Source organism: Paramisgurnus dabryanus, chromosome 2, assembly GCF_030506205.2.
Source record: "Paramisgurnus dabryanus chromosome 2, PD_genome_1.1, whole genome shotgun sequence".
NCBI lineage: Eukaryota > Metazoa > Chordata > Actinopteri > Cypriniformes > Cobitidae > Paramisgurnus > Paramisgurnus dabryanus.
The window spans coordinates 19,176,673-19,200,982 of record NC_133338.1 but is presented as its reverse complement, the minus strand read 5'-3'; the positions used below and the strand labels follow the sequence as shown (position 1 = coordinate 19,200,982).

At 38.3% G+C, this 24,310-nt stretch overlaps 1 protein-coding gene across 2 annotated transcripts in view; it reads left to right on the top strand.

Annotated features, from left to right (window-relative positions):
- Positions 1–15,774, top strand: part of mllt3 (MLLT3 super elongation complex subunit) — a 57,003-nt gene extending 41,229 nt beyond the window's left edge. For both annotated transcript variants that reach the window (XM_065275449.1, XM_065275448.2), the window contains exons 8-13: positions 8,229–8,301; positions 9,699–9,837; positions 9,961–10,057; positions 10,333–10,395; positions 10,694–10,765; positions 14,746–15,774. In XM_065275449.1, the coding sequence (XP_065131521.1) occupies positions 8,229–8,301; positions 9,699–9,837; positions 9,961–10,057; positions 10,333–10,395; positions 10,694–10,765; positions 14,746–14,877 (576 nt within the window). In that variant the 3' untranslated portion in view covers positions 14,878–15,774. The remainder of the gene's footprint in view (positions 1–8,228; positions 8,302–9,698; positions 9,838–9,960; positions 10,058–10,332; positions 10,396–10,693; positions 10,766–14,745) is intronic.
- The last annotated feature ends 8,536 nt before the right edge of the window (positions 15,775–24,310 follow it).

Sequence of the window (24,310 nt, the reverse complement as noted above, 5' to 3'; positions counted from 1 at the left end):
TGGAGACAAATCCTAGGGTTGCAAAGGACATGTAAAACAGTATCTGGGTAATTTTTGTGCTTAATAAAGTCACGTGCGTTCTATGTAGATATCAGTGAACAATTTAACCTACTGTATCCATGCATTCTTCGGCACCTTTAAAAAAATGCTTGATTAAAACACCAAGATGCAAGCAAAATCTTCAAAATGCACAGCTTGATTGTAAACGTGGTTGGATTACATTCCTATTTGCCTGTAGATCAGTGTTCTTCAACCCTGGTCCTCGAGGACCCCCTTCCATAATGTTGTTAGACGTCTCCTTAATTAACACACCTGTTTTAACTCATTAGCTAGTTAGGGAGACATTCTGGAAGGAGGCTAATGAGTTGGTTCAGGTGTTTTTATAAGGAGACATCTAAAACTTTCTGGAAGGGGGTCCTTAAGGACCAGGGTTGAAGAACACTGCTGTAGATGATACCATAGGTTAATGCTCTAGTTTTTGTATTCCAAGTAACATGGCTTCCATCTTTATTTTTCTACTCAAAAACCTCAAGAGTCAGACAATTTACCATGGTTTTACTGTAAACTAAAGGAGTTTTATGGTATGTTGGTGGACATTTTAGGAGATTTTACTTCATTTTTCTTACAACTACGACTGTGGTTAGTAGCCCATAGCATCTTATTTAAAATACAATACAGAAGCTTGATTTATGAACCTTATATACTTTTTTGTGTGTGTGTGTGTGTGCAATTTAGCAAACTCCAAAACTCTTGGTATCCGAAAAGACATTTGCAGTTTCTTTTTATTGCTTTTTTAGGTGTTTGAACTCGCATCTGTGCAATACACAGCAAACCTTTCTTCCCTTCGTTGTCTGTTTTTTCAAGTGTACTTGACTTCCTTTAACCTGTTGTTAATTTTATCTGGTGTTAAGCACCGCAGTCATCGGCCAAATCTGAAGCTTATGTTGCCTTCAAGCAGTTCTAACTTGCACACAGTAAAAGATTGTTTTGGGGGTGGGTGTAACCCAATCCTAAAATCTGTTTATGACGTCCACCATAAGAGCTTCCCTGGCTTGAAGGGAATTGGACAATAGGCCCTAAAGGAGGGCAGTTGCCAGTTTGACATCCATTGCCAGATTTATGGCACCGCAGCAGAGGTGATGGTCGTAAAGCTACAGACCAGCTGTGTGGTGGTGGAAGTGACCACCTGCTTGTGTGTTTGCCTTTTCTAAACTCGTGAAGCTAGCGTGAAGAGGGTCATTTCGTTTTGTGATTATTGCACAGCGTTTGCCATAAATATAGACTTCAGTGGTGAGAATTATGAGTCAAAGCATCTTGGTGTGACATGATGTTGACACATTGATTTTCAGCACATAATCGGTGCAAAAGAGAGGGGCTTGAGTGATTATTGGATGATCGTAATTCATAGACGTGTTAGATGGCAAGCAATCATGATGCAAGTCTGCGTATTTTGTGGAATATAAATTATACAGTGTGCTGTTGTGTGTTGATTAATAGCACGGTAGCAATTTAACTATTTCTTGTTTAGTAGTTTTTGTGTTTGGAACCCGAAATCGTCTTGGTTTTGTGGTCTACAAGTCACCACAAACTGCAGACCGTGTCCACAATTGCTTTTCATTAGTTAAAAAAAAGTAATGTAGCATTTTATTGCAAAGCCACAGCACTGCCATTACTCAAGTTTTGTGTGACAGCAAATCTCTCTCTCTCTTCGTACCCACTTCATGTTGTCAGGGGTTTAAGCCCAAAGACTCCAGATGATCTTCATCTTTAAAGATCTGCCTGGCTCTCCCATTGAGCAATGACATCGGTTTTATTGTCGAAGCGTTGTGGGGCTTCTTCGATGAGCTTTTACAAGCGTCTCGTTTGAGGTGGGGGGTGTTGCCGTTAGAGTATAGGCGGCATGATTTACAGCACAGGACCCTGACCATGCGTTTGATGTCAGCTAGACTTCCAGACAGACAAACAGGCAATAAAATTCCGACTGAAGAAAAGGGAGAAAAACAGCGAAAATGAAGGAAAAGGAACTTCAAAGAAACAACTCCTGCTTTGCCACGGGCTCTGTGAGGGGTAGAAGTTAAGTGTCTTTACCACCCTGCTTGCTGGACTTTTGGCAGCCCCTATTGTCAACTCACTTCGCGGGAGATTTTTAGCACCGGCCTTCTGCCAGTAACTCTCACCAGCACCACTGTCATCTCAGGCAACCAAGTGAGCCGTAACAGTTTTATAGCGCACCCTCATATTTAGCCATTGACTTGTCTTCGTATTTCTGTAGGTTTTGGACCAAGTGACAATGTCAACTGTGAGTAGGTGTTGTAAGGGATGTTGGCTTGAGTCGGGTAAAAATGAACCATGGCCACAAAATTACCACCAAAATGCCACAGATGCTTACAAGTTTTTTGAGCAAAATAGGTCTTTCTAAAACATAAAAAATAATAATTAATACTTCTGTGGACACTGGTAACCTCTAACTGTCAGTTATCTAATGTGTTTATTAATGTATGATATTTTTCAGATGGAGCAAAAAAAAATTTGTTTTTGATGTTGTTTTATATGGTTCGAAAAAAATATTACATAAGGAATAATTGACGACAACCCATTGAATTATTTAAAAATAATGCACACCCAAGGTGGTAATCCGCTTTGGGTTGTGCCGCATATGTCAGAATAAAGCATTCAGCAGCCTTGTGGTATAACTAAAGTTAAGAAAGACACAGTTGTGAACAGATTGGACAGATTCTGCAATTTCTGATTGACCAGTTATTGCATAGTAATTGTACACTAAAGTAGATAATATTAAGCACAGGTAAAATCATCTTTGTATCTTCTGACTAGGGCTGTGTTGGTACACTCTAAGAAAGGATGTGATCATTTTAACACATTGTTTTGTGTTATCCTATTTAACACATTGTGTTATTTTAACACATTGTGTCATTTCGTGTTGATTTTGAGTACAAACAAATAAAAGGGACAACACAAGATGTGTTAAAACAACACAAAGTGTGGTGTTCCATAAATAACACGGAGATGTGTTAAGGACAACATAGTAGAAGTGTTGTCCTTAACTAGACACAAGATGTGTTATTTTAACACATTTGCTTTAAGAGTGTACAATCCTATATCAATAGTGATAGCTATCTACCTATCACTGTTTATTGCTTACAGTATTACATAAATACTTATTTATATACTTGTATACATGTAGATATTATGGAGTATTACTGTGGGGTTTGTTTGATCTTGTCCAAAAGAATAGGGTGAACATGTGGCTGAAACACTCAGACTTTCATGTTTTGAGCTAGGTGTCGTTTAGATTTTGAAACGAGACTTTTTTTACATTTTACGGTGCTGCATCGCTAGACTGGTTTATTGCACTGATACTTATCAAATTAATTTGTTTGTGAGCATGACGCTGAATTGATTTCAAAGTATTTTATTACCCGAACTTGAAAACCCTATAGTTTTGCATTAAAACATGGTATTTAGAAACATAAAATTCCCCAATTCCTAAAAGCAAGACCGTAAGGTACCAAAAAATTTAGGTAGAGATTGTCAGGAAGACAAAAAAGTTGTCTTGTATAAGCAATGTTGGTCATTTAATTCTCTGTGGCAGGGAAGGGTTCCGAGCTCCACCGTCCCCAAACGCCCGAACAAAGTGGTAATCAAGTAGGCTTTAAAGGAAAATTAAACCCTAGACATTTTAGCTTGTTAACGCAGGAAATTTATTTCTATTTTGCACTTTTCTTGAGAAAAAAAAAAGAAATTTGCACAATTTCGATAAATTAGATTGATAGTGTGTTAAAGCGGAATTTTCCTAACGGTCTTTGATGGACTCATTTAACCAGAATGCACTGCGCGAAACTGAGTCATTAGCTCCACCCACTAACCACTGATTGATGCAGCTTTCAGCAGCTGTTTCTCAATGCGAAAGCTGTAGCCTCCGGAGGTCGCATTTCTAGGCTGCATATGTCATTAAGACTGTCTTTTTTCAGAACAATTAAAGAGGCCCTTCCACATAAAACCGTTTTTACTTGTATTTTTTGATATGTGTTAGGTCCATATGTGTTTGTGTTTGTGTTGTGTCGTGAATGTGAAAATTAACTTCCACCTCCTCTGTCAGCTCTAGCCACTGAAAAGAAATAAGCGGAGAAATCAGGTCAGTTTGAAAAGCTTATCAGTGTGACGTGGAACTGATCGAGGTCATTACTATTCATGAGCTCTTCAACTTGAGACCGCGCCCACATATTGCGTGTAGTTGAGTTAGTTTTCATAAGTTACAGCAAGGATGGCTAAACGTCAACCGTACCGTATTCGGGCCATTGTTTTTGTTGAGAGACATCATTCCTATTAAACGAGGGAATCATAACAGTTGCTACGTGTTTGGATGTTCAGAAGAACGCTGGATTTGAAGAGAGACTGCGATTAAAAAGCAATGCTCCTCCATCAATATTGGATCTGGACAGAATGGCGCAGCTTATGTGAGTAAAACACTTTAGTACTATGTGTCACTGTGGCGGCCGGTGTTTTCTCTTCCGAGGGACGCAAATTCATGCTGCACACGCTTTGAAAGGGTTTATGATAAAAGACACGCGTGTGTGTGTGAGTAAAACACTTTAGTACTATGTGTCACTATCAGTTACGGCCGGGATTTCTCTTCAGAGGGACGTGATTCACGCGAATTCATGATGCACGCGCATCAAATGTGATAAAAGACATGTGTGTGTGTGTTTGTGCGTTTGTAACACGCACATCGAATGGTTTATGAAAAAGACGTGTTTGTGTGTTTGTGCGTGCGTGCGCTGATACATGCGCATCGAAAGGGTTTACGATAAAAGACACGCGCGTGTGTGTCAAAAGGGTTTATGATCAAATATGCGTATGTAAGAAAGACACTGTGTCTTAAGAGACTCACTTAACATTAGACTGATTACACATGAGATTAAATTGAGATTAAACTGTTATCCAATCATAGCAGTGGGCGTTTACTTCCAAGTCGTCAATGCAGCCCGCCCATTAAAACTGATAATTTCTCTAACCAGCTTCAAAATCAGGGTACAAAATGGCCTATTACTTATTGCTTTTGATGTTTTTGGATGTAAAAACCATGCAAACGTCATAAGTAGACCTCAGACAACAGTATAAAACAATAAAAACGACAGAGGAAGGGCACCTTTAAAAAGTTGAATAATATGCTTATTATTCGCAATTGTAATCCTCAGTTAACTTAAATAAAAAAACAGGCTTGATTACGTAGCAGCCTGCATATGCGACCTCCGGAGGCTGCAGCGTGAGGTGAAGCCAGCGCAGAGTTCAAGCGGCCATCTTGGTATACCCAACCTGCAGAGGGCGTCATTAACTTCCATTCAAAATCCTGATCTAATTTCACTCGCTTCACAGTGTATCAGTTACACAAGATTAATTTTTAGGATACGTGTATGTAAAATAATAGTTCATGTTAATAGAATAGAATAGTTAATAGAATGTTTGGGTATACCAACATGGCGGCGTGGTGGCTTCACAGTTGTGACGTCATGCGCAATCCAGTCATTTATATAGATCAGTGGTAGTCGTGCAATTTTTTTTTCTGTGATTTGATGACACGTCAAATCACTGTTACTGTAGCAGTTAAGCTTTATTTTTTTTATATGGAGTTAGAACATTTGATGGCAGCATATTAACTACATATATGTGATGAAATATAGTGTTGGAGCATAATGTTGTTTTAGGGTGGAGTTCTGCTTAAAGTTTAAGGGGGCGGTGTTTGTTTTCAAATGTTTCCAGTGGAAGCATGGTGTTTTTCAAAAAAGCCAGCAACTGGTGTTTTTTCCACGCTGAAAGACGGCACTCTGCGTTTTCTTAAAAATATTCAACTTTGGGTAAAAAGCTCAGCTTGTCAATGTCAGTTCAATATCCAGTGTTTTTCTTTCATTCTGTGCAAATACTTAAAAAGACACACAAGTTCTGTGTGGTGATACACTGCCTGTGATCGTGTTTTAATGTCTCTAGCATCGGAGATCCTGACCATGTTCATCAGGTTTTCAGTAACTCATGCTGTATTGTTATGCGTCAGGTGATGATGTCACTGAAGCCCATTTTCAGCCACCTGACATAAGCAGAACAGAGGCTAACTGCCATGCTGTGGTCTTACCTGTTGTTTTCATTAAAATGATTGCGTAAAGTAATTAAACGTTGTATTGACCAGGGATGTACATTGGAAAACTAAAACATTAAATAATTCCCAAGTTCATCCGGAATTTATTCTGCCCAGATTTTATTATTTCAGTGTATCACAACTAAAAACCTTGCTTTCCCATTAGCCACATTTACAGCGCTACAGGCTTATCCAATACCCAATTGTTGAAGTGCTGAATGAACTCCCATTGGACATTTTGTTCAAGAGACCCGATTTAGTTTCACCAAGTGCTCATCAGAGAAGAATGTAAACAAATTAATTCAGATTAACTTTAATAGCTTCTTTAGATTTCCTCTCAGGCTCCTCTCCAAGAGAAATTGGGTTAATAGTTAAGCATTTAACTTGCTTCCTTTTTATACGGTCTGTGCATTTCTGAACAAAATGTTCCTCGACCTCATACGATTTCTGAAAGCTCATACAATGCACTACCAGATACAGCGCAAACAGATATTGAACGTAAGGGTTAAACAGAGCACATAGGGGACTTTAATGTACTGAAACTTTAAACCTTGAAACCTCGGCCAAATGGAGACTCACTAAGTCTATTGTAACAAAGCTTACCTTGCTTTCTTCCCTCTCTTTTTTTTTTTCTCGGGTCCCATTTGGCACAATAAGCCTGATTATTATTATACTCCCATAAGATGAGGACATTTTTGTAGATTGTGGTTAATCATTCCAATTTTCTCTACTTACTGTTCACATTTATGTTAAACTGAATGAAATTTTCAAAGGATCATTGTTTCTTTAGAGCGCTGTCTTCACAGGCAACCCTCTTTGGAGCGTTTTTATATGAATAATGTACTCCTTTTGTATTTTTGAGTACCTGCAATAGAGCACATGTATATAAAGCTAAATTGTCTAAATTGTCCCTGTTTACCTGCCTACTACATGTTTTTTTTTGCATTACAGTGCAGGATAATCTATAAATGTGTTTCTACTTTTTGTTATAACTTTCCTCAGCTTGTAAATCATAATTTTATCTGAAAATTGGTTGCATTGTTTCAAAATTGGGTTGCGATTAGCATTACGTGTTACCTTGAAACTGCTATATTATTATGTTATTTCAGTCTAGAATTTGGTCTCTCATCTTGTCAAGTCTTGGGTACGTTGTTTTTAAAGGGATCCTAGTTGCTTTTAAAAGACGCACGTCTCCTCTTTTACCACCATAGGATACAATCAATCACAGTCTCATTGTTCGGTCTCTAGTGAGATATTGCCCTAGGAGTTCAAAGGGGTCTCGTAAATTTTGGTATCCTCAATTAATCTACAGACACGACAGTTCAAAGAAATCTCCACTAAATCTTGTTTAACCTCAGAGTGATGAACTTGCTAACTGAATAAATGCCAGACTCCCTTCACTTCAGTTTTAATTTGCGGCTTGGGTTCTGTTAGCATTTTTGGCGTAGATAAAGTTATCACCCATTGATAAATGTTGCTGTTTGTGTTTTTGATTAGTCTTTATTGTAGTAAAATTGTTCAGATGGCTACTCAAGGTAGAGACACGTGTGAGTAGAAAAGCTTATTGTAAACATTGCTCCAAAGAGCGGTGTGTGTAACATAAATCAGACTTCATTAGGTGGGCCGAAGAGGGAACCCATTGATTTACAGTAGGGAAATGATACTAAACCATCTAAGCCTTTAGAGTCGGATAGAAGATCATGGGAATGGCCTCGTAAGAAACTACATTTGGTTCATTTTCAGATTCAGTATTACAAACTGTGCTAAAAAGTGTTGTGACCTGACAAACTTCTTTAGATATAAGCCACAGTGCTTTCACATACGACAGAAACTCGAAGTTACTATAAGTTGCACAGATGGATTCAAAATTATAAGCCTGCAAACCCAATTTTGTGTTCCGCAAGCAAAAGCAATAATGTGCAAAGCCTTGCAATTTTTGGGGGGATGTTGCAAACGTCACATGATTGGCATACAGAGGATACCAGGTGGTAGAAATTGTAAAAAATTTGGATTTTCTGCATCATCTCTGGCTTGGAACACCCAAACTGCAGACAAATAATATCCTTTTCTTTTTCCGTAGTCGGACCAGCCCAGCCCGGCCAGCTCCAGTTCCAGTAATAGCTCCGGATTTGGACGTGGACACAAGCGGCAAGGTAATTTTTTTCAGCAGTGGCTGCGTCCTGTTGCTTAAGGCTGAATTGCTAAAAATCTGGACCATGGATTAATGTGTTAGAGAACCAACTAGAGAGGACTGACATTAGCTGCGTTTCCATTGCAGAATTGCGCAAAACTTTAGCGTTGTTTTCTAAATGTCCTCAAAAGACAAATCAGTCATTTGTGATGAAACTTAGTTTTTCCTCTCGTGATTGATATTCATTCCAAACATCAACTTGACTGATGTTGGTAGGTTTACTTACATCACATCCACCGCCCTAGGCATTGTTTTTAACCGAAGGAGAGGTAAGAGTATTATCCAAACATTAATTTCAAGAAAAGCCCCTTATAATTTGGAGCGGCAACATATAGGTGTTTCTTGGAGGTAACCGTTGGGGAGAGCGGGGCACAACCTTAAGCTTTTTGGTTTTGGCTCAATCATTCAAAAAATATTTGTGTTTGATTCCTTATATTTTACACAAGCAACACACACATCTCTGCTACAAATGAACATTTGAAGTTTGTTTCAAGGACTTACAATTCTTGGACAATTACACCAAACGTGACAGAAGTGCAAACTTTACAACTTACCCCATAGGTACCTTTATTTCTGAGAGTGTACATTTATCCTGCAAAGGTGCTGTCTGCCTATCCTGACGGACAACTTAAGAGTGCATCTGTTTATTTTCCGTAATTCTGCTCAGACCAATTGAAGGAGAGTTTACTCGCACAATTTACATGTATTAACAAAGTCTGGTCCCTTTGGAAATATTGCCTTGTAAATGCAAACCGCACCAAGATAAATTGCAACATTGTAGCTATTTAACACCCTTTTTTTTTCAACAAAGCAATTGAACTACAGGCCTGAAAACAACCTTAAAGGATTACTCTACTTTCTTTAAAAAAATAATAATAATAATATTTACTTACGATAATTTACTTACCCCCATGTCATCCAAAATGTTGATGTCTTTCTTTGTTCAGACAAGAAGAAATTAAGTTTTTGAAGAAAACTGTCCAAGATTTTTCTCAATTTAATAGACTTTATTGGACCCCAACAGTTCACAGGTTAAATGCAGTTTAAAATTGCAGTTTCAACGGAGCTTCAAAGGGCTCTAAACGATCCCAATCGAGGCATAAGGGTCTTATCTAGCAAAACAATTGTCATTTTTGCAAGAAAAATGTAAAATATACACTTTTAAACCACAACTTCTTGTCTTGCACCACCCGAGACGCATGACGAATACGAAACTACCGCCACAGTGTTTGCAGTTTTGGAAACACTGGGGATAAATTATTAGGATTTTTTTAAGAAAATTGAGTTATCCCTTAATATATGTACATCATTTAAATCACTCATGAAATGCTTTTATGGACATTTCTCTTTCACGTGTAGTGTTGGGTCCTTTACGGACGGTAATCCCAGATTTGCACTCGGATGAAAACGAAGATGAATCGGAAGAGGACGACGATAATGATTTGGACTCGGACGTGGAGCGACCATTGCATACGCAAATGACACATCGTCATCGCAGGTGAACATCAATGAAAACATTGTGGCTGTGATAAATTGTGATCAGTTTGTATTATGTAAATTATGTAAAAACCATGTAGATTAAAATGTGTTTTGATAAGAATATTTGTAATCTGTGACATAGGGTGAGTTTAAGTGATGGCAGTGACAGTGAAAATAGCTCCGCCTCTTCACCACTCCCCCATAATGAACCCACAAACCTAATGAAGACCAATAATCAGGTGAGATGAAATGGCTTTAATCTCAGTCTTCCAGTCTCGATCATTACATTACTGTGGATGTGATTTCTCTGTTCTGTATTTATCTTTAAAAAGCTTTAAAAAAAATCACACAATATTAATAAGAATTACTACACAATTGCTTGAGTGATGTGCACTGTATATTGTTGATGTGTTTTCTTTTTTGTTATATTTTGTAATTTAAAATGCCATATGTATACCGACCTGGGTTACTAAAGGATACTAAAGTTGAAAAAATTTAAAATTACATTTTGCAGATACTTGAAGTAAAGAGTCCTATGAAGAAGGTGGACAAAAATAAAAACATTGATTGTGACAAGGTAAGCTGATTTTTTATACTCCTCTGTAAGATCTTTGGTGAAATAAGGATAATTTAAAGATAAACCGCATTAATAATATACAAATATATTTTTGTATGAGTATGTGTGTTTCTTGGGATGCTGCAAAAGTTTGGGAACCACTGCCTTACAGTATTTACATTCTTAAAAAAATTCTTGTGCTGCCCCTTTTAAAAGTACAGGCACTAAAATATTGTCAGTTGTGCAATATTTCATAAAAGCGTGACTGATCAATCTTTGACATTTCTGCTTTTCATTGATTGATTATCTCATACCACAGGCTTATCTGGATGAGCTGGTTGAGCTTCACAGAAGACTAATGGCACTAAGAGAGAGGCACGTATTACAGCAGGTAATAAATGAAGGAACATGTACAGCTCTCTTACACCTTGCTGCCTACTGCTTGCCTTTTATGACAGCATTTTGGACCTACGTGACTGATCTTAAAGGGCACCTATTATGCAAAATTCACAGGCGTTTGGACATAAATATGTTTTAGCAGTGTGTGAACACAACAACCCTGCAGTGAAAAAAATCCATCCTTTCCTTTTAATTTTTTTAATCCCGTTAAACCAAAGCAGTTTTGATTCTCTTGTTAATGTGACCTCGCACTGATAAAGCCTTGCCCACGAAAGCCCTCATTGTCTGTTGGTATTAGGCCAGTAGTTAATTTGCATGTAAAGGTACACACATAAAAAAGTGCTTTTTTGGATCACACCCAAATATTGGCACATTTTGTAAAAATTGACATAGTATGTGCCCTTTAAATGCTCCACATGGAGAGCAACTCTCAGCATCATACAAGTTTGCCAGTGCAGTGAGCCTGCTGCATGATATTTTAAATACTATTTTACCCAAAATGTGTTGCTTGTGTATAATATTTTTTGTTTTGACGATTTCGTTTACAATAGATATTTCTCTTAAACCATCCACCATTTTGCATTTTTTTTTCTGAGCTTATTGCAATGCATGACCTTGCCCTTTTGCATTAAAGCTACAGCTAAGGTTTGTGAAAAGGTAGCATAAATAAGTTATCTACATTTTGCAGTAGGGTTTGCATAAGGAACATGCAAATTACATAGACAGTATGCTTTTAAATGGAGCTCTACTGTCAGGTTTCCTAAATCACAGATTCCCAGCAGCTCCAGACAAGGACCCGTAACACTTCTATTAGCTTATAGTGACTTTTATAAGGGAAGGGGAACACTTAAAGACTCTAGGGCTTACTTCACACTGCAGATCTCAATGCACAGTTAGAATTTTTAGCAAAAATCAGATTTGTTTTTGCACTGTTGTTCACATTATCATTTAAACTCGACTGCCATTAGTCTCGTGTGTGAACCGTATACAACCCTGAAGTCTGAATCAGTGCCTTGCGTTTGCGGAAATAATCTGACACTGCTTGTAAAAGTCATCAGATATGTATCCGATATAAGACCACATATGACAGTGGCCTGGGTCTGATTTGAACAAATCTGATTTGAACAAATCTGATTTTTGTTGTTCGGACTGTCATAAGAAATTTAGGTATAGGTCACATTTTGGCAAAAAAGTCAGATATGGGCCACTTTTGTCTGGAGTGTTGTCTTTCTAGGTTAATGTTTTAAGAAGTTAATGGAGGATTGTACCTGAAATTGTAAAAATCCGTAAAGTTTTACGTTATTACTCACAGCATTAGCATGTCGATGGTTATCTAACTAAAATAAATCAAACCTGTTAGCATAGGTTTTCTCTCCCCCCCCAATGCTTGCCAAGTAAATGCTTTGTGGCCCATAATTATTTTGATTGAGTCCAATCAGCTTTGACAATGAAGAGTTACACTTCTCTCTTTCCAAGGGTTTGCAATGCCTTCTGTTACAAAGCCTGTCATGGTTAAAGTCTGGAAAACATCCTTGATGGGATCCAAGCGGTACAATTGTACATCTTAATCAAGCTAATCCTTTTTGTTTTGCTAAACATTCCAATTTCGTTACCATGAGATATGGCATTGATTTGTTTCTATAATTACACACATTTTCTTAAAAGGAAAAAACTGGATTAGTTTCATTGGCAAGCTAAATTTGTTGTTAAGCTGGTTGACAATAGCGTTTTGACTTCCACCTCAGCGTCTGAAAAATGAAACGATGGCAGCACATACACGTTTTGATCCGGATAGCGTTACAGGCTTTCAAACAGCTGAGACCTATCTACAATGTCATAACAGGCCTCCAGGTCTCCTTGGGTTTCTGGCCTGTGTTCAGGAGAAATGGAAGAAATTAATTCCATATGCGACTTTTGCTTTGTAGTGTGAAGTGGATCAGGTTGGGTCCCATTACTGCACTGTTTAATCTGTGTGGCCACTCTGCATCCCCCCTTTCCATAATCACCAACGTAATCCCCTCTGAACTAGTGTGGGCTGGAACCAATAACAAGCTGGTTTAGAAAAGCATCTTCCTCATCAGATACAGAGCATCATGCAAAGGGGGGCTCTTCTTTCTCAATAGAGCCTTTTGTAAGATGCAAACGTTAAAAAAAGAGCACAGGGGTGGTAACATATTATTCAGGAATGCTGCTTAATTTGTTTTTTGTTGGGGCTATACCGAGTCCAGTTTTTGGTAAAATTTGGAAAATGTTTGTTTCCTCATTCAAAAAAAAAGAAGCTACGTTAGCTTCTACAAGACAAACATGTCATCGTCTGAGACAACGTAGGGATAAAACCGAGGGGCAACCTTCCGATCTCTGGTGAAGACAAATATGGAAGTGACTTAAAGGCCATTCACATCGCATCTTTTGCACGCTCAAGTTTGTAATTTTAAATGTAGGCACGCTATATGCGCTCTCATAATGGAAGTGTGCGCAACATGACCGTGCAACTTGTCACGTTGCGCACACAGTGCAACGCATTTGGTTTTTTCCAGGTGCGTCCGCACCGCGTCAAGTTAAAAACATCTCAACTTTTCAGAATGCCGCAAGCACACTGCAAGTTATGTGACAAAAACCTGCGCATCTAGCGTTTTCCGCCATTTTAGATGCGACATGTGAACGGCCCCTTAAACTGCAATCCATCGATTGACCGCTTGAGGCTGGCTCAAAAGGGAGTCAATTCACATAGACCCCTATGTTAAAATGGCCAACTTTACAGCAGAAAATATGTTAACAGCCTGGTACAAAGTGATTTTGGTCTATATAGCTTATATAGCTTAATTTTGTAAATGTATTAAGTAGGGTTGTTGCGGTGACCGAATTTTCCCACCAGTTAATCAGCGCGTGACAAACTCGATGATACCGGTTTCACCAGGTGGGAGGGGCTTATAAATGCACAGAAGTGCGCATTTGACTTTCACTTTTGAATTAGATGCAACTGTTGTTTAAATCCAGCGCTTGCGTACGCTGCGTTAAATCGCGTATGAATTTGCGTGCAAATGCGAGTGCAATAGCTGGTTTAAGTGCTTGAGTCAATGTGCGCAGGTACTTCTGACAGAACCCGCAAGTCCCAAGCAGAGCAAGCGGCTATTCCTCCATAAAGCGCTGCTTGAATGATGGGTTTATTATTATTCTTAATGAAAAACACAACAACAAAACCATCTCGCCTATTAAACATCATATATGTATATTATAACAAAACCGAGTAAGCAGCCGCTGCTCTGTGATGACGCGCGTTCAGCACTGCTGGATTCAGGCAGCAGACACATTCAGTTGTAAGTGTTTGCTCTCTCTAACCAAACTAAATGATTTAATTACAAGAAAATATCAAAACGACGGTGAAAGACGGTGTCACGGTGGGCAAGTGATCTAACCGGTGAGAGGCTGAAGCACCGGTAATCACAGTTTCACCGACTTTCGCAACAAGCCTAGTATTAAGCTTTATAAAGTTCTGCATAATTAAGGGCGTGGCCACTTGAGTGATGGGTGTCACTACTGTTGTGCTAGGCGTGCATGGTTTCAGCAACCAGCCACCTCAGCTTCACCAACGCCTCGCCTCTTTACCCATATTCTGTACTCCGAGATTAAACCCATGGGTGACGCCACGGATACTACGTCCATATTTTTTTACAGTCTATGGACTTTGTAGAACAGTTTGTCCATTTAGGGCTACTGTAGAAACATGGGTGAATTCCATGTAAGGGGACCCGTGGTGTATGTAGATAAAAACGGCTCATTCTGAGGTAATAAAAACAATACAGTTCATTATGTAAGGTCTTTATAATATTATTATTTATATTATATTGCATTTCTGTGAAGAGATCCTTCTAAAAGTCCCACATTGCACCTTTAAAAGATCCCACAATCAAATGTTTATTGGTATACCCATCTATGCCTTTAATCTTTATTTTCTATTTGTTTGCCTTGCAGATTGTAAACCTTATTGAAGAAACTGGACACTTTCACATCACAAACACTACCTTTGACTTTGACCTCTGCTCTCTGGACAAAACCACGGTTCGAAAGCTGCAAAGCTACCTGGAAATGTCCGGATCATCTTGAAGACTTGTGCAGCTGGCTGCCATGAAGGGGAAAAAATCTTGTGTTTCTCCAACCTCAATTTTTCCTATTGAACAGGAACTCATGAGGCAATGGAAGGGATCCCATTTCTCATTGTCCCTCTGTATGCTTGAGAATTTGACAACACATTTAACATGAGTCTGGAGGTTTACCAGGATTTCACCCAAAAGCCTTGATAATCCAACATTGCCAAAAAATGTTTTTGCTCCAAAACAAATCACAGTTGTGTATATTGTTACTACAGTATGTATGAATGTTTTTTTTGTGACGAATGCATGTTTCAATACTGCCTTACCATAATGTCTATTTATTGAGTATGAGTTTCAAGTGTGTGAGTGTTTGTCTGTCTGTGTGTGTAAGAGCAAATGATATTAAACTTGTGCAAGCACTTGGGAACAATCATCTCATTGACGCTGTATGGTAATGAAACTCAGTTTGTCTCAAAACTATTTCATTTACTGATTTTTATGCCTTTTATCTTGGCGCATTGTTTTTCACCTTTAATGCTGTACGTTGACAAATTAATATTTTGTAGAAAAGTGTAAACTGAGATTGACTTTCTTCCCTATTTAATGAATTGCAGCTTATCAGAATATTATTGCTAATCAATATCAACAGTAAAATATTGACCTTCCAATAATATTATGAGGGTTTACAATGTACCTCATGAAAGAAGGCAAAGCGAAAGCCAGTGACCTCTTACACAAATGTTTCAAGACAAAAGTGATTTCAATGAAAGTGTGCTGTAAATTCTGATGTTATTTATATTTGTCTAGGGACCTCAGTTCTTAAGGTTGTATATTACGTTGTCCCCAAGTCAATGAGAGCTATCTTAATTATAGCTTGGAAATCAAAAAGTAGTAAAAAAGTAAAAGTTTACTTTTTGGGTCTATGTATGACTTTTCTTTTAGTAATTAACAGTGAGCAGATTATGCAGTTGAGTTATATCCCTCAAGCTCTGAGCAAAAGACAATTTCTTTATTTTTACCTTAAAGTTGAATCGAATGAGCCAGACTTATTTTGGGAGTTCTGGTGGTGGTGGGGTTCACAGGGCAGACTAAATCATTGGCACTGTGTGAAGTGTATGATTTTTTCAGAAGATAAAAGTTTTTTTTTTCTTTGGTTGTTTTGCTGAATGGAATTATGCCTTGTACACTTCATTTTCATTTATTTCCCCAGATTCAGTTTCTCAGCCCAAAGAACTTTTCGTTATCATTATATAATGTTTGTGTATATAAACTTTATATGTGATAAAAAAGAGCTTTCGTTTCTTGAAAGGCACTGACCTGCTTGTTGATGTGCTCTTACTAACCAGGCAATAATTTAACCATGCAATAGTACATTTTCTTCTGCTATATTTGTCATTTGCATTAAAATCCTCATTACAGTGCAAGTTTAAATGAAAGCATTAGGGGGTGTGTACTGAAATACCAGGCAGATGCTGACTGGGCACTTGCCTGTGTTTTTCAGCTAAGCGCCGTTTACCAGTCGTCGTACGATGCACCGATTGGTTGTTGTGGTATTTTTTACGCCCCTGCTCCACTCTGATTGGACGGCTAAACGTTTTACCCGAATATTTTTCAACTCTGGGCGCTTTGTATCTTTTTCAGGGCTCAGCGCAGAAAATAAACTCCAGCTTCTGGCATTAGTGTTTGGCAATATACGCTTTTTTGAGATCGTCCTATCGCCAGCCTGTGAGATCACCGATACACGATAGTATCGAGGGTGGGGCAATAGTTTACTTACAGATCTGTTAATTTTTTACACGTTTATGACAAGCTACTTGATTGGTGGACAAAAAAAGAAGCTGTTTTATTCTAAAGGCCAACACTGTCAGGACCGCAACCTTCTTAAAACTGAGTGCGCCATTTAAAGGTCCCATTTTTCCTGCGTTACCAAAGCTTGTAATGTGTTTATGCAATATAACATGTTCATGTTTTGTGTGTAAAAAAGTGCAGTATTTTTTTTAAACAATTTACTTAATTCCTGTGGGCGGAGGTTAGTCAAATACTCTATTGACATCATACATCCAGGAAGTAAAGGGCTGCAGTCGGGTGTGCCTCATACATCCTGAAAAATGAAGGTGCTGGCTATTTGATCGTCCCCTGGTGGCTGGATGCAGTTTAAGTCATAAACCCTGCCCTCTCTATGCAAACAAACGAACTCGGGTCAAAATAAAAGATAAATTGCACTTCCAATAAAGTTTTCAGAAAGATGGTCCTGATTGACATCTGTGAGCTTCAAGGGAAGACTGAAGATATAGCTAACTGTTAATTTTCGATTTCTATTATTTCACACCGACAAAATGAGTTGTATTTAACTTCCCTTATTTTAGCAAGTCAGTCAAATGAGATGTTCAAAGGGCGCGCAAGAGCGTATGGGCGGAAGTTTTATACCATGGCTCCACCTCCGGCAGCGACAGAGTGAAGAGTAAACGTGTAAGCTACTTCATATACAGTAAGGGGCGTTTATATTGGCGGCCACTGTATGTTTTCAATTGTTCCCAATGGAAGCGCCACGCTTTTCAAAATCGGCAGCACGTGGTGCTTTTTGTGCAAACATGTTTAACTTTGGGTGAAACGCTCAGCTTGTCAATGTCACTTTTTACTCAGCCGTCCAACCACAGTGGAGTAGGGGCAAGTTTAATAACACAACAACCAAGCGGCACATCATACAACAACTTGTAAAGAAAGCAGAAGTATCATAGAAACCAATCACTGAAAAAACTCTGGCCTGCCGTTTTCAGCCACTTCAAACACTTTGGTGTACATGCCCCCTTATTTGTTCAGTCCAGCAACAATGCTTTTAGGCTAATATCCAAAGATTAGGAGCAGATAAGCTTTTAAATGTCTGCATAAGAGGGAAACGTTCATGAATGTAGTTTATAAAATATATTAGTCAGCCTAGGTTCAAATCTGTGATCTCATTTTGAATATATGAGAACAGTGTTTACATGCTTTTAATGTTTGCCAGTATGGGTGGTCTAACAATGAAAATGGAAGGTTCTCCAAAACACTGCAGTTTCCAAAAGTATCTTGGTCAACCACAGCACGTAATAGGAAAGTAGATGATCTGTCTTTATTACTTTGGGTTAATGATTATACTGTGGATGTCTGCCCAAGCAGTGCTAAAGAATTCTGTTTATAAAGAGCTTTCATTGGGAACCTAGGTGGAATATGTCATAGGGTTGTCTGTTAAAACTGGGGTGCACACCGTAGATGCAGCTTATAAGTTTACTTTTTACAGCTTAAGAATTATTCTTTTAGAATTTTGTATTTACTTATTTTCAGGGAGGGAACTTATTTGAGAGGTGCTAGTCCTATAGTGTAAGTACTGTTATTCTCTTTGCTGTCCCATTGCTGGACTTAAGCTTTACAAAGCCTCTCTTGTTCAGTGATTCACAGAGGCTGGGAAGTTTGAGTATATCACTAACAGGCTTACAGTTAAGCCACTTCACTTAACACCATTCCGCAGAGTTCATGGGAGAGCAGCTGGCTCGGCACTGGGCTCCAACCATACTACAGATGTCAACAAATCATAATATTCTTCTTATGTGGTAATACATAATGAATGAACGTGAGTCATCTCAATTGTGTGGATAGTTTGTGTTTTCTGCATGTTTTTTAAATTATGTTTTGTGTCTCTCAAAACACATTCAAGAGGAAAGTAACCAGTTCTTATTAAATTAACACGAATCACACCAGTAATGGTGATTTACAGAGGAACATAAAAAGCAGTGAGAACGTATTTTCTTTAAAAAAAAAAAAAAAACTAGGTGTTAAAAGATGAATTTGTATTAAGACAGGAAATTAGACATTATTTGTCTTGTTTAGTTCTGGTCCATTGATATAAATGTACTATGCTTTATATTTAAGTACACTTTCAAAACAAAGGTACAAAAAGTTACAAAATTGTCACTGGGGTGGTACATTTTCAAAAATACACTTTTGTGTCCAAAAGGTACACATTGGTACCTTAGAGCAGTGGTTCTCAAACTGGGGGCCGCGAGATGGTGCCAGGGGGGCCCCAGTCTTATGACATTTAAAAAAATACATTCGTTTGTCATGAATTCTGTGTAATTGAACCTAAAAAAAATATACCAACAGCACTACTTTTTATAATTTAATGTGTTTTGTTTCATTTAAATGTTACGTTTTAGAACAAATTTGTCATAAATTTTCTTTGGGGGGGGGGGGGGGCGCGAAGGAATGCACCGTACACAAGGGGGTGCGTACGCTAAAATAGTTTGAGAACCACTGCCTTAGAGGTACATGCACTCTAATAATGGCTGGGTTATTTTTTCTACCCATAATGGGTAAATATTGGACAGAACACGAGCTGGGTAAAAAACCCATTATTACTTACCCATTATGGGTAAAAAATAACCCAACCGTTTTTTAGAGTGTACTGGTACCTCAAAGGTATCTGAAATAAACATATTAAAGACCTTTTTGTGTTACTTTATAGTTTGTGTTACGTGGTGGCGTACACTCTAAACAATGCTGGGTTCAATCACTCATTGGGTCAAAAAGTAATGTTGTTTTAACTTATATGGGTCAAATATAAACATTTTCTGGGTTAATTTAACTTAACGGCTGAGTTGGTCTCTTTTTGACCCAAAACTGTGTTGAAAATATTCCAGCAGGGACCGTATTAAGCAATAACTTTAGAGGTAAATGTGTATTTTACTTGGCAGCTTTCAGTAAAAGTTGGTTATTAGTCTTTATAGTGTACAAGAGAATTTTGTGTAACACTCTGATCTTGCTTGAAAATTCGGACTATTTCACAAATATTTATCTTATAAAGAGTGAGAAAATGCCCATGAGAACTACAAGAAGAATTAAAGATGGGTGTCTGAGAGATCGGGTGGGGGTTCTTTATAATCCATGCTATCCTATCCCTCCCAACACCTGTTCATTGCTTCATAAATCTGAGCCATGAGCCAATTAAAAGTAACACAGCAAGTTAGATACAACAGCTTTGATGGGCTTGGAGACAAAAATGTCCCAAGCAACATTTTGAGACGGACAGCTTTTCTTTTTGGCACCAGCCATCTGTTTGCGCACAGCAAAGTTATATTCACTCGTTATAAGCCAATTTTATTTCCAGTGGAAGAGAATGTTTTTTTTTAACATACAAACACGAATGACTATCTTTTTTGTAACTGCTGTTCCACTAGCTGGACCTACAAACACAAGCGCTGTTCACGTTCACAGTCAAAACACTTGGAGATAGTCTCGCACCGTGGGCAGTCTGTCTGTGTTTAAAACACACCGGAAGGAAATTCTCTCATTCTAAATGATGACGAACAAGGTGGTGAAAAAATTCGGCACTACTTTCAGGATCCTGGATTAACTTAAGCCATTTCACAGCGTTGGGTGGGGGTTCACAGTCAGGGCCAGCAGCGGGACATCCTGTTTGAGACTTCAAATAACATTTCCTTCTATAAAAAAGAAGAGACCTTAGAAATCAGCTCCCACGGAAGACATAGCAGTACATTTGTCATCGTCCTGGCACTGGGCCGATGACAGAGAAAGGGGGTAGTAGAGCATTTGAAGGACAGTTACTATGGCATTAAAAGAGGATGATGGTAAACGTAAGATTGAAACTGCAATACATTTTTGTTTAAAATTCAAAAGCCAAACTTAAGTCACGCATGATTTGGAGCAACTCCTGTACCTTGCTGTGAAGCCTCACGATTGCACTGGAACAAAACCAGAGAAAATATTTAATCTGTTTAATCTGTCTGGTCACTCCATGCATGGTCGTCATGTCTGGGAGTAAGCGATTTGGGTGGTAATTTAATCGGAAGAGACAACCAAAAAATCCCCACTACCAATTTCCTATTCTTGAAGCGATTTTGTTCATCCTTTATTGTATGTAATGTTGAGCACAGTGACAATAACTGAAAGGCTCTTATCATATGTTTTAGCTTTGTCATACCTGGGCCTCTTTCTCAGAGATCTATTTGAGTTTGACCTCTCTGTCGGCGTCTTGTGAAAGTGGCAGCTGTGTCTGTGAAAAAGCGTACAAAACAGCTTATTCAAAAAAAAAAAATCAGATCAGACTTATGTAAAGAACAAAAGTAAGCAGACATCAAAGTGTCCGAGAAAAAGGGGAGGGGTAAGAAAATGGGATGTGCCAATATGGGCATGTGAAAGTTGCCACATGACTGGGTTTGTAGACGCTGAGGATCTGACTATTATTTGATTATTTATTTCTTTACGTATTTCAGTCCCCAGTAAGCCCCAGTGTGGGCTGGCACCCTTGGACTTGAGCCCAGCTCCAACCTGCTCTTTCATTGGACTGGAGAAGGCTTTGTTCTCCTTGATGGAAGTTGGGCGGACCAGTGACCCGTGACCCTCAGGCAGCCCACCCGGCTGTGAGAGTGCGCAGACGCTCTTCCTCGCATGCTCACAAAGCTTGCTAAATCCTCCTCAAAGTAGGGGACGGGGGCCTGGATGAGTAAAAAAAGCAATTGTAGCCTATAGGCAAGGATATAAATGGCTTGTGTGCAGCCTTTTGATGGTTTATTCAGACTATTTCAGTTTTTGTGATGTTGCCTGTTGCATTTAATATCTATTCTCTGTGATGAATATTTGCCTCTCATTGCATTCAGATATTAAACATAAAGAATTGCAACGTGATTTGCCTGCTCAGTTTGATGTATAGATCAATAACTGGCTGGTTTTAAACTTGCTTGTTGAACATTCATCCCAGTAATCAAATTAAAAGACAAAGTGGGTCGATTTTATGATGAATCTCATAATTATTTTACAATTAGCTCAATTGTACATTACAGATGTTGCACATAAGTATCTAGTCTATGTAAGAGAGTTGTACTCTAACCAAATGCAGAAATGTGCTAATTGCTCATATCTATTACAAAAAACAAGGTTCCATTTAGACGTTCAAATGATCCGAAGAGGGAACGATATCTTCTTCTTGGATCCCATCCAAAGCTGTTCCCAGCAAGCTGACAAACGGCAGATCTCAAGCTTGCTCTCTCTTCTTATCCCCTCATGCGCAGAACAACAGATTTGACAGGAAAAAGCTAACCACTGCCAGTTACTCAGTTGGGCGGGCTTACTTCCTAATGAATTGAGGACATCTGTGCTTCTACCCAGCGATGCATCAGATGAAAGTCTGAGGCTTACCACCAAATGGAAGCAATCATTTCTTCTGGAATCCGCTGGAAGGTACAATAATGTAGATGTGATGCGGTCTGTCTATGGTATAGGAGTCATATTTCCAAGGCATGAAAGGATGGCGATGGCAAAACTGACGGAGGATGTTTCAGTTAAGCCGGTTTGACACGCGCCATCAATCACTACAAGCTCATCCGTGGCCTTCCGTTAGCGTCTCATTGAGCCTTATCTTCACCCTGACCACGCTGATATATTTCATTACAAAGTCAAGCAGGAGGACAGATTAAAGGAGGTGTCCAGTTTGATTTAATCGTGTCAGAGGTTGCAAACTCTCATCTGAAATGAAATCCACACTGCTACTGAAATGGTTAATCACTTCAGTTTCAAATCATTATATTATTAATTAATTAAGCAAACCATTTTTTTTGCATGAATGAAGGATGCATGTCTGCAGTAGGACTGCATAAATAAAAAAATATCAATCATGCACAGTTAACAGTTGTGCATGTTCAATCTTATCTCATGATTTTGCCAAGTGGTTGATGTTCTCATGGCAACGTTATGTTGACCCTGGGACAACATTTTAATCAACCAATCAGATTTCAGAAATAAGTTTACAGTATGTTTCAAGTTTAAGCTTGCAACAAGGATTAACTGCTTCTAGACCATTGATTTTCTCTTATCATTTCCCTCTGATTTTAGGGTTCGGTTAAGGTTAGCTTTGGGGTGGTTTTAGGTTTTATTAACCAAAATGTTGTCCTTGGGTCAACACAATATGTTGCTCTGAGGACATCTCTCCCTTGCCAAAATCAGGTCGAGCTTGAATATCTGTAAAATAATTAGCATCATTGGAATGCTTGATTCTGATTGGCCAGTCACAACATTTGCATGTTTGTTATTCACAAAACTAGTAACACATGGTAACCCGGATGCTGCAAATCATTTTTACGGGTACAGTTTAATATTACACAAAAATTAAATATAAATATGTCTTTTAATAACATGACATTATATGATTAAACCAAATAGTGTGTTCATGACATCTGAATGTCTTGTCTTATCTTAAAACCAAAGATAAACAGGTTTTGCAAGGTCTGCATTAATTAAAATTAGCTAATGAAATATTTTAAACCTTACTTATGAGGTAAATAGCCGTGTGATAAGTGCTGATCACAATGTCTGGGATTATTTCTACAATAATAACCGGCTGCCTATACATTATCCCTTACTTAACCCCCTTTATAGCAAGATTTTTCAAGCCTAAATTTAGCATGCATCCTCACATTTTGTCATTCTGAATAAAAAATGGATTTTAAAAATGATTTTCTAATACACCTCCACTTTCAGTAGTATCAGAATAAAAATGTATATCCACCTGAGTACTGTTCTTGCATCAGATTTGGCATCATCCAAATTTTCGTTTTGGACACCAAACTACTGTCAGAAAAAGTGAGGAAAAAGAAGAAAATGGAACTAACCACAGCTTCTGTGCTTTGATCTCTAACAAATGTTATGCCCTAATGTGTGAAGTTCACAGTTGGTTATCAGTTTATACAGTTAATATGGCTTTTACAAAACGAATTAGGAAAAAGCCATTTGTCAATTGAAATACTTCGTAATTCTGTTGAGAGCATGGACTTGACCAAAATGTTATTTATTCATTATGTCTGTGGATCTTCTGGAAAAAAACTCCCTGCCAGACTTTGACCTTTTAATAATCTTCATCCATCTGTGTCTCTAAAAGGCCATTCACTAATCAAAAAGCATTATTTGAGAATAATTTCCCCAGCCAAGCCCCAAACGTATCAATCTTCATCTGTTTTGGGAAAGCACACATTTGCTCATGGTTTTGAGGTGATGTTAAAGAACAACGAAACTGTAATTTGGTTGACTCAACTTGACTAAAAGTAAAACATGACTTTTTCATGAGGTGCTGGATAGGGGGTTTTAATCTTAGGCTGCCATCTGAAACTCTGTGTTCTCTGGCTAGAAAAGTGCTGTGTCACGATGGAGCAAATGTCACTTTACTCTAGCTTAGGTTGGCATTTCACAGCAGGGGAGTGGATATTTTGTTTTCATTCATAAGCTTTGACACAAAATTAATCAGCTTAGCAACTGAATTGGTTGTGTTCCTTGTGGGGTTTTATTCAAGTAGTACAGAAAAATGTAACCTGTTACGTTAGTCAATAGCAAAAATGAAAATCATCTAGTTCTCTGACCCAGAAATTTAGACCCTTTAGCACACATGTTAGAGTAAAAGCTTTAAA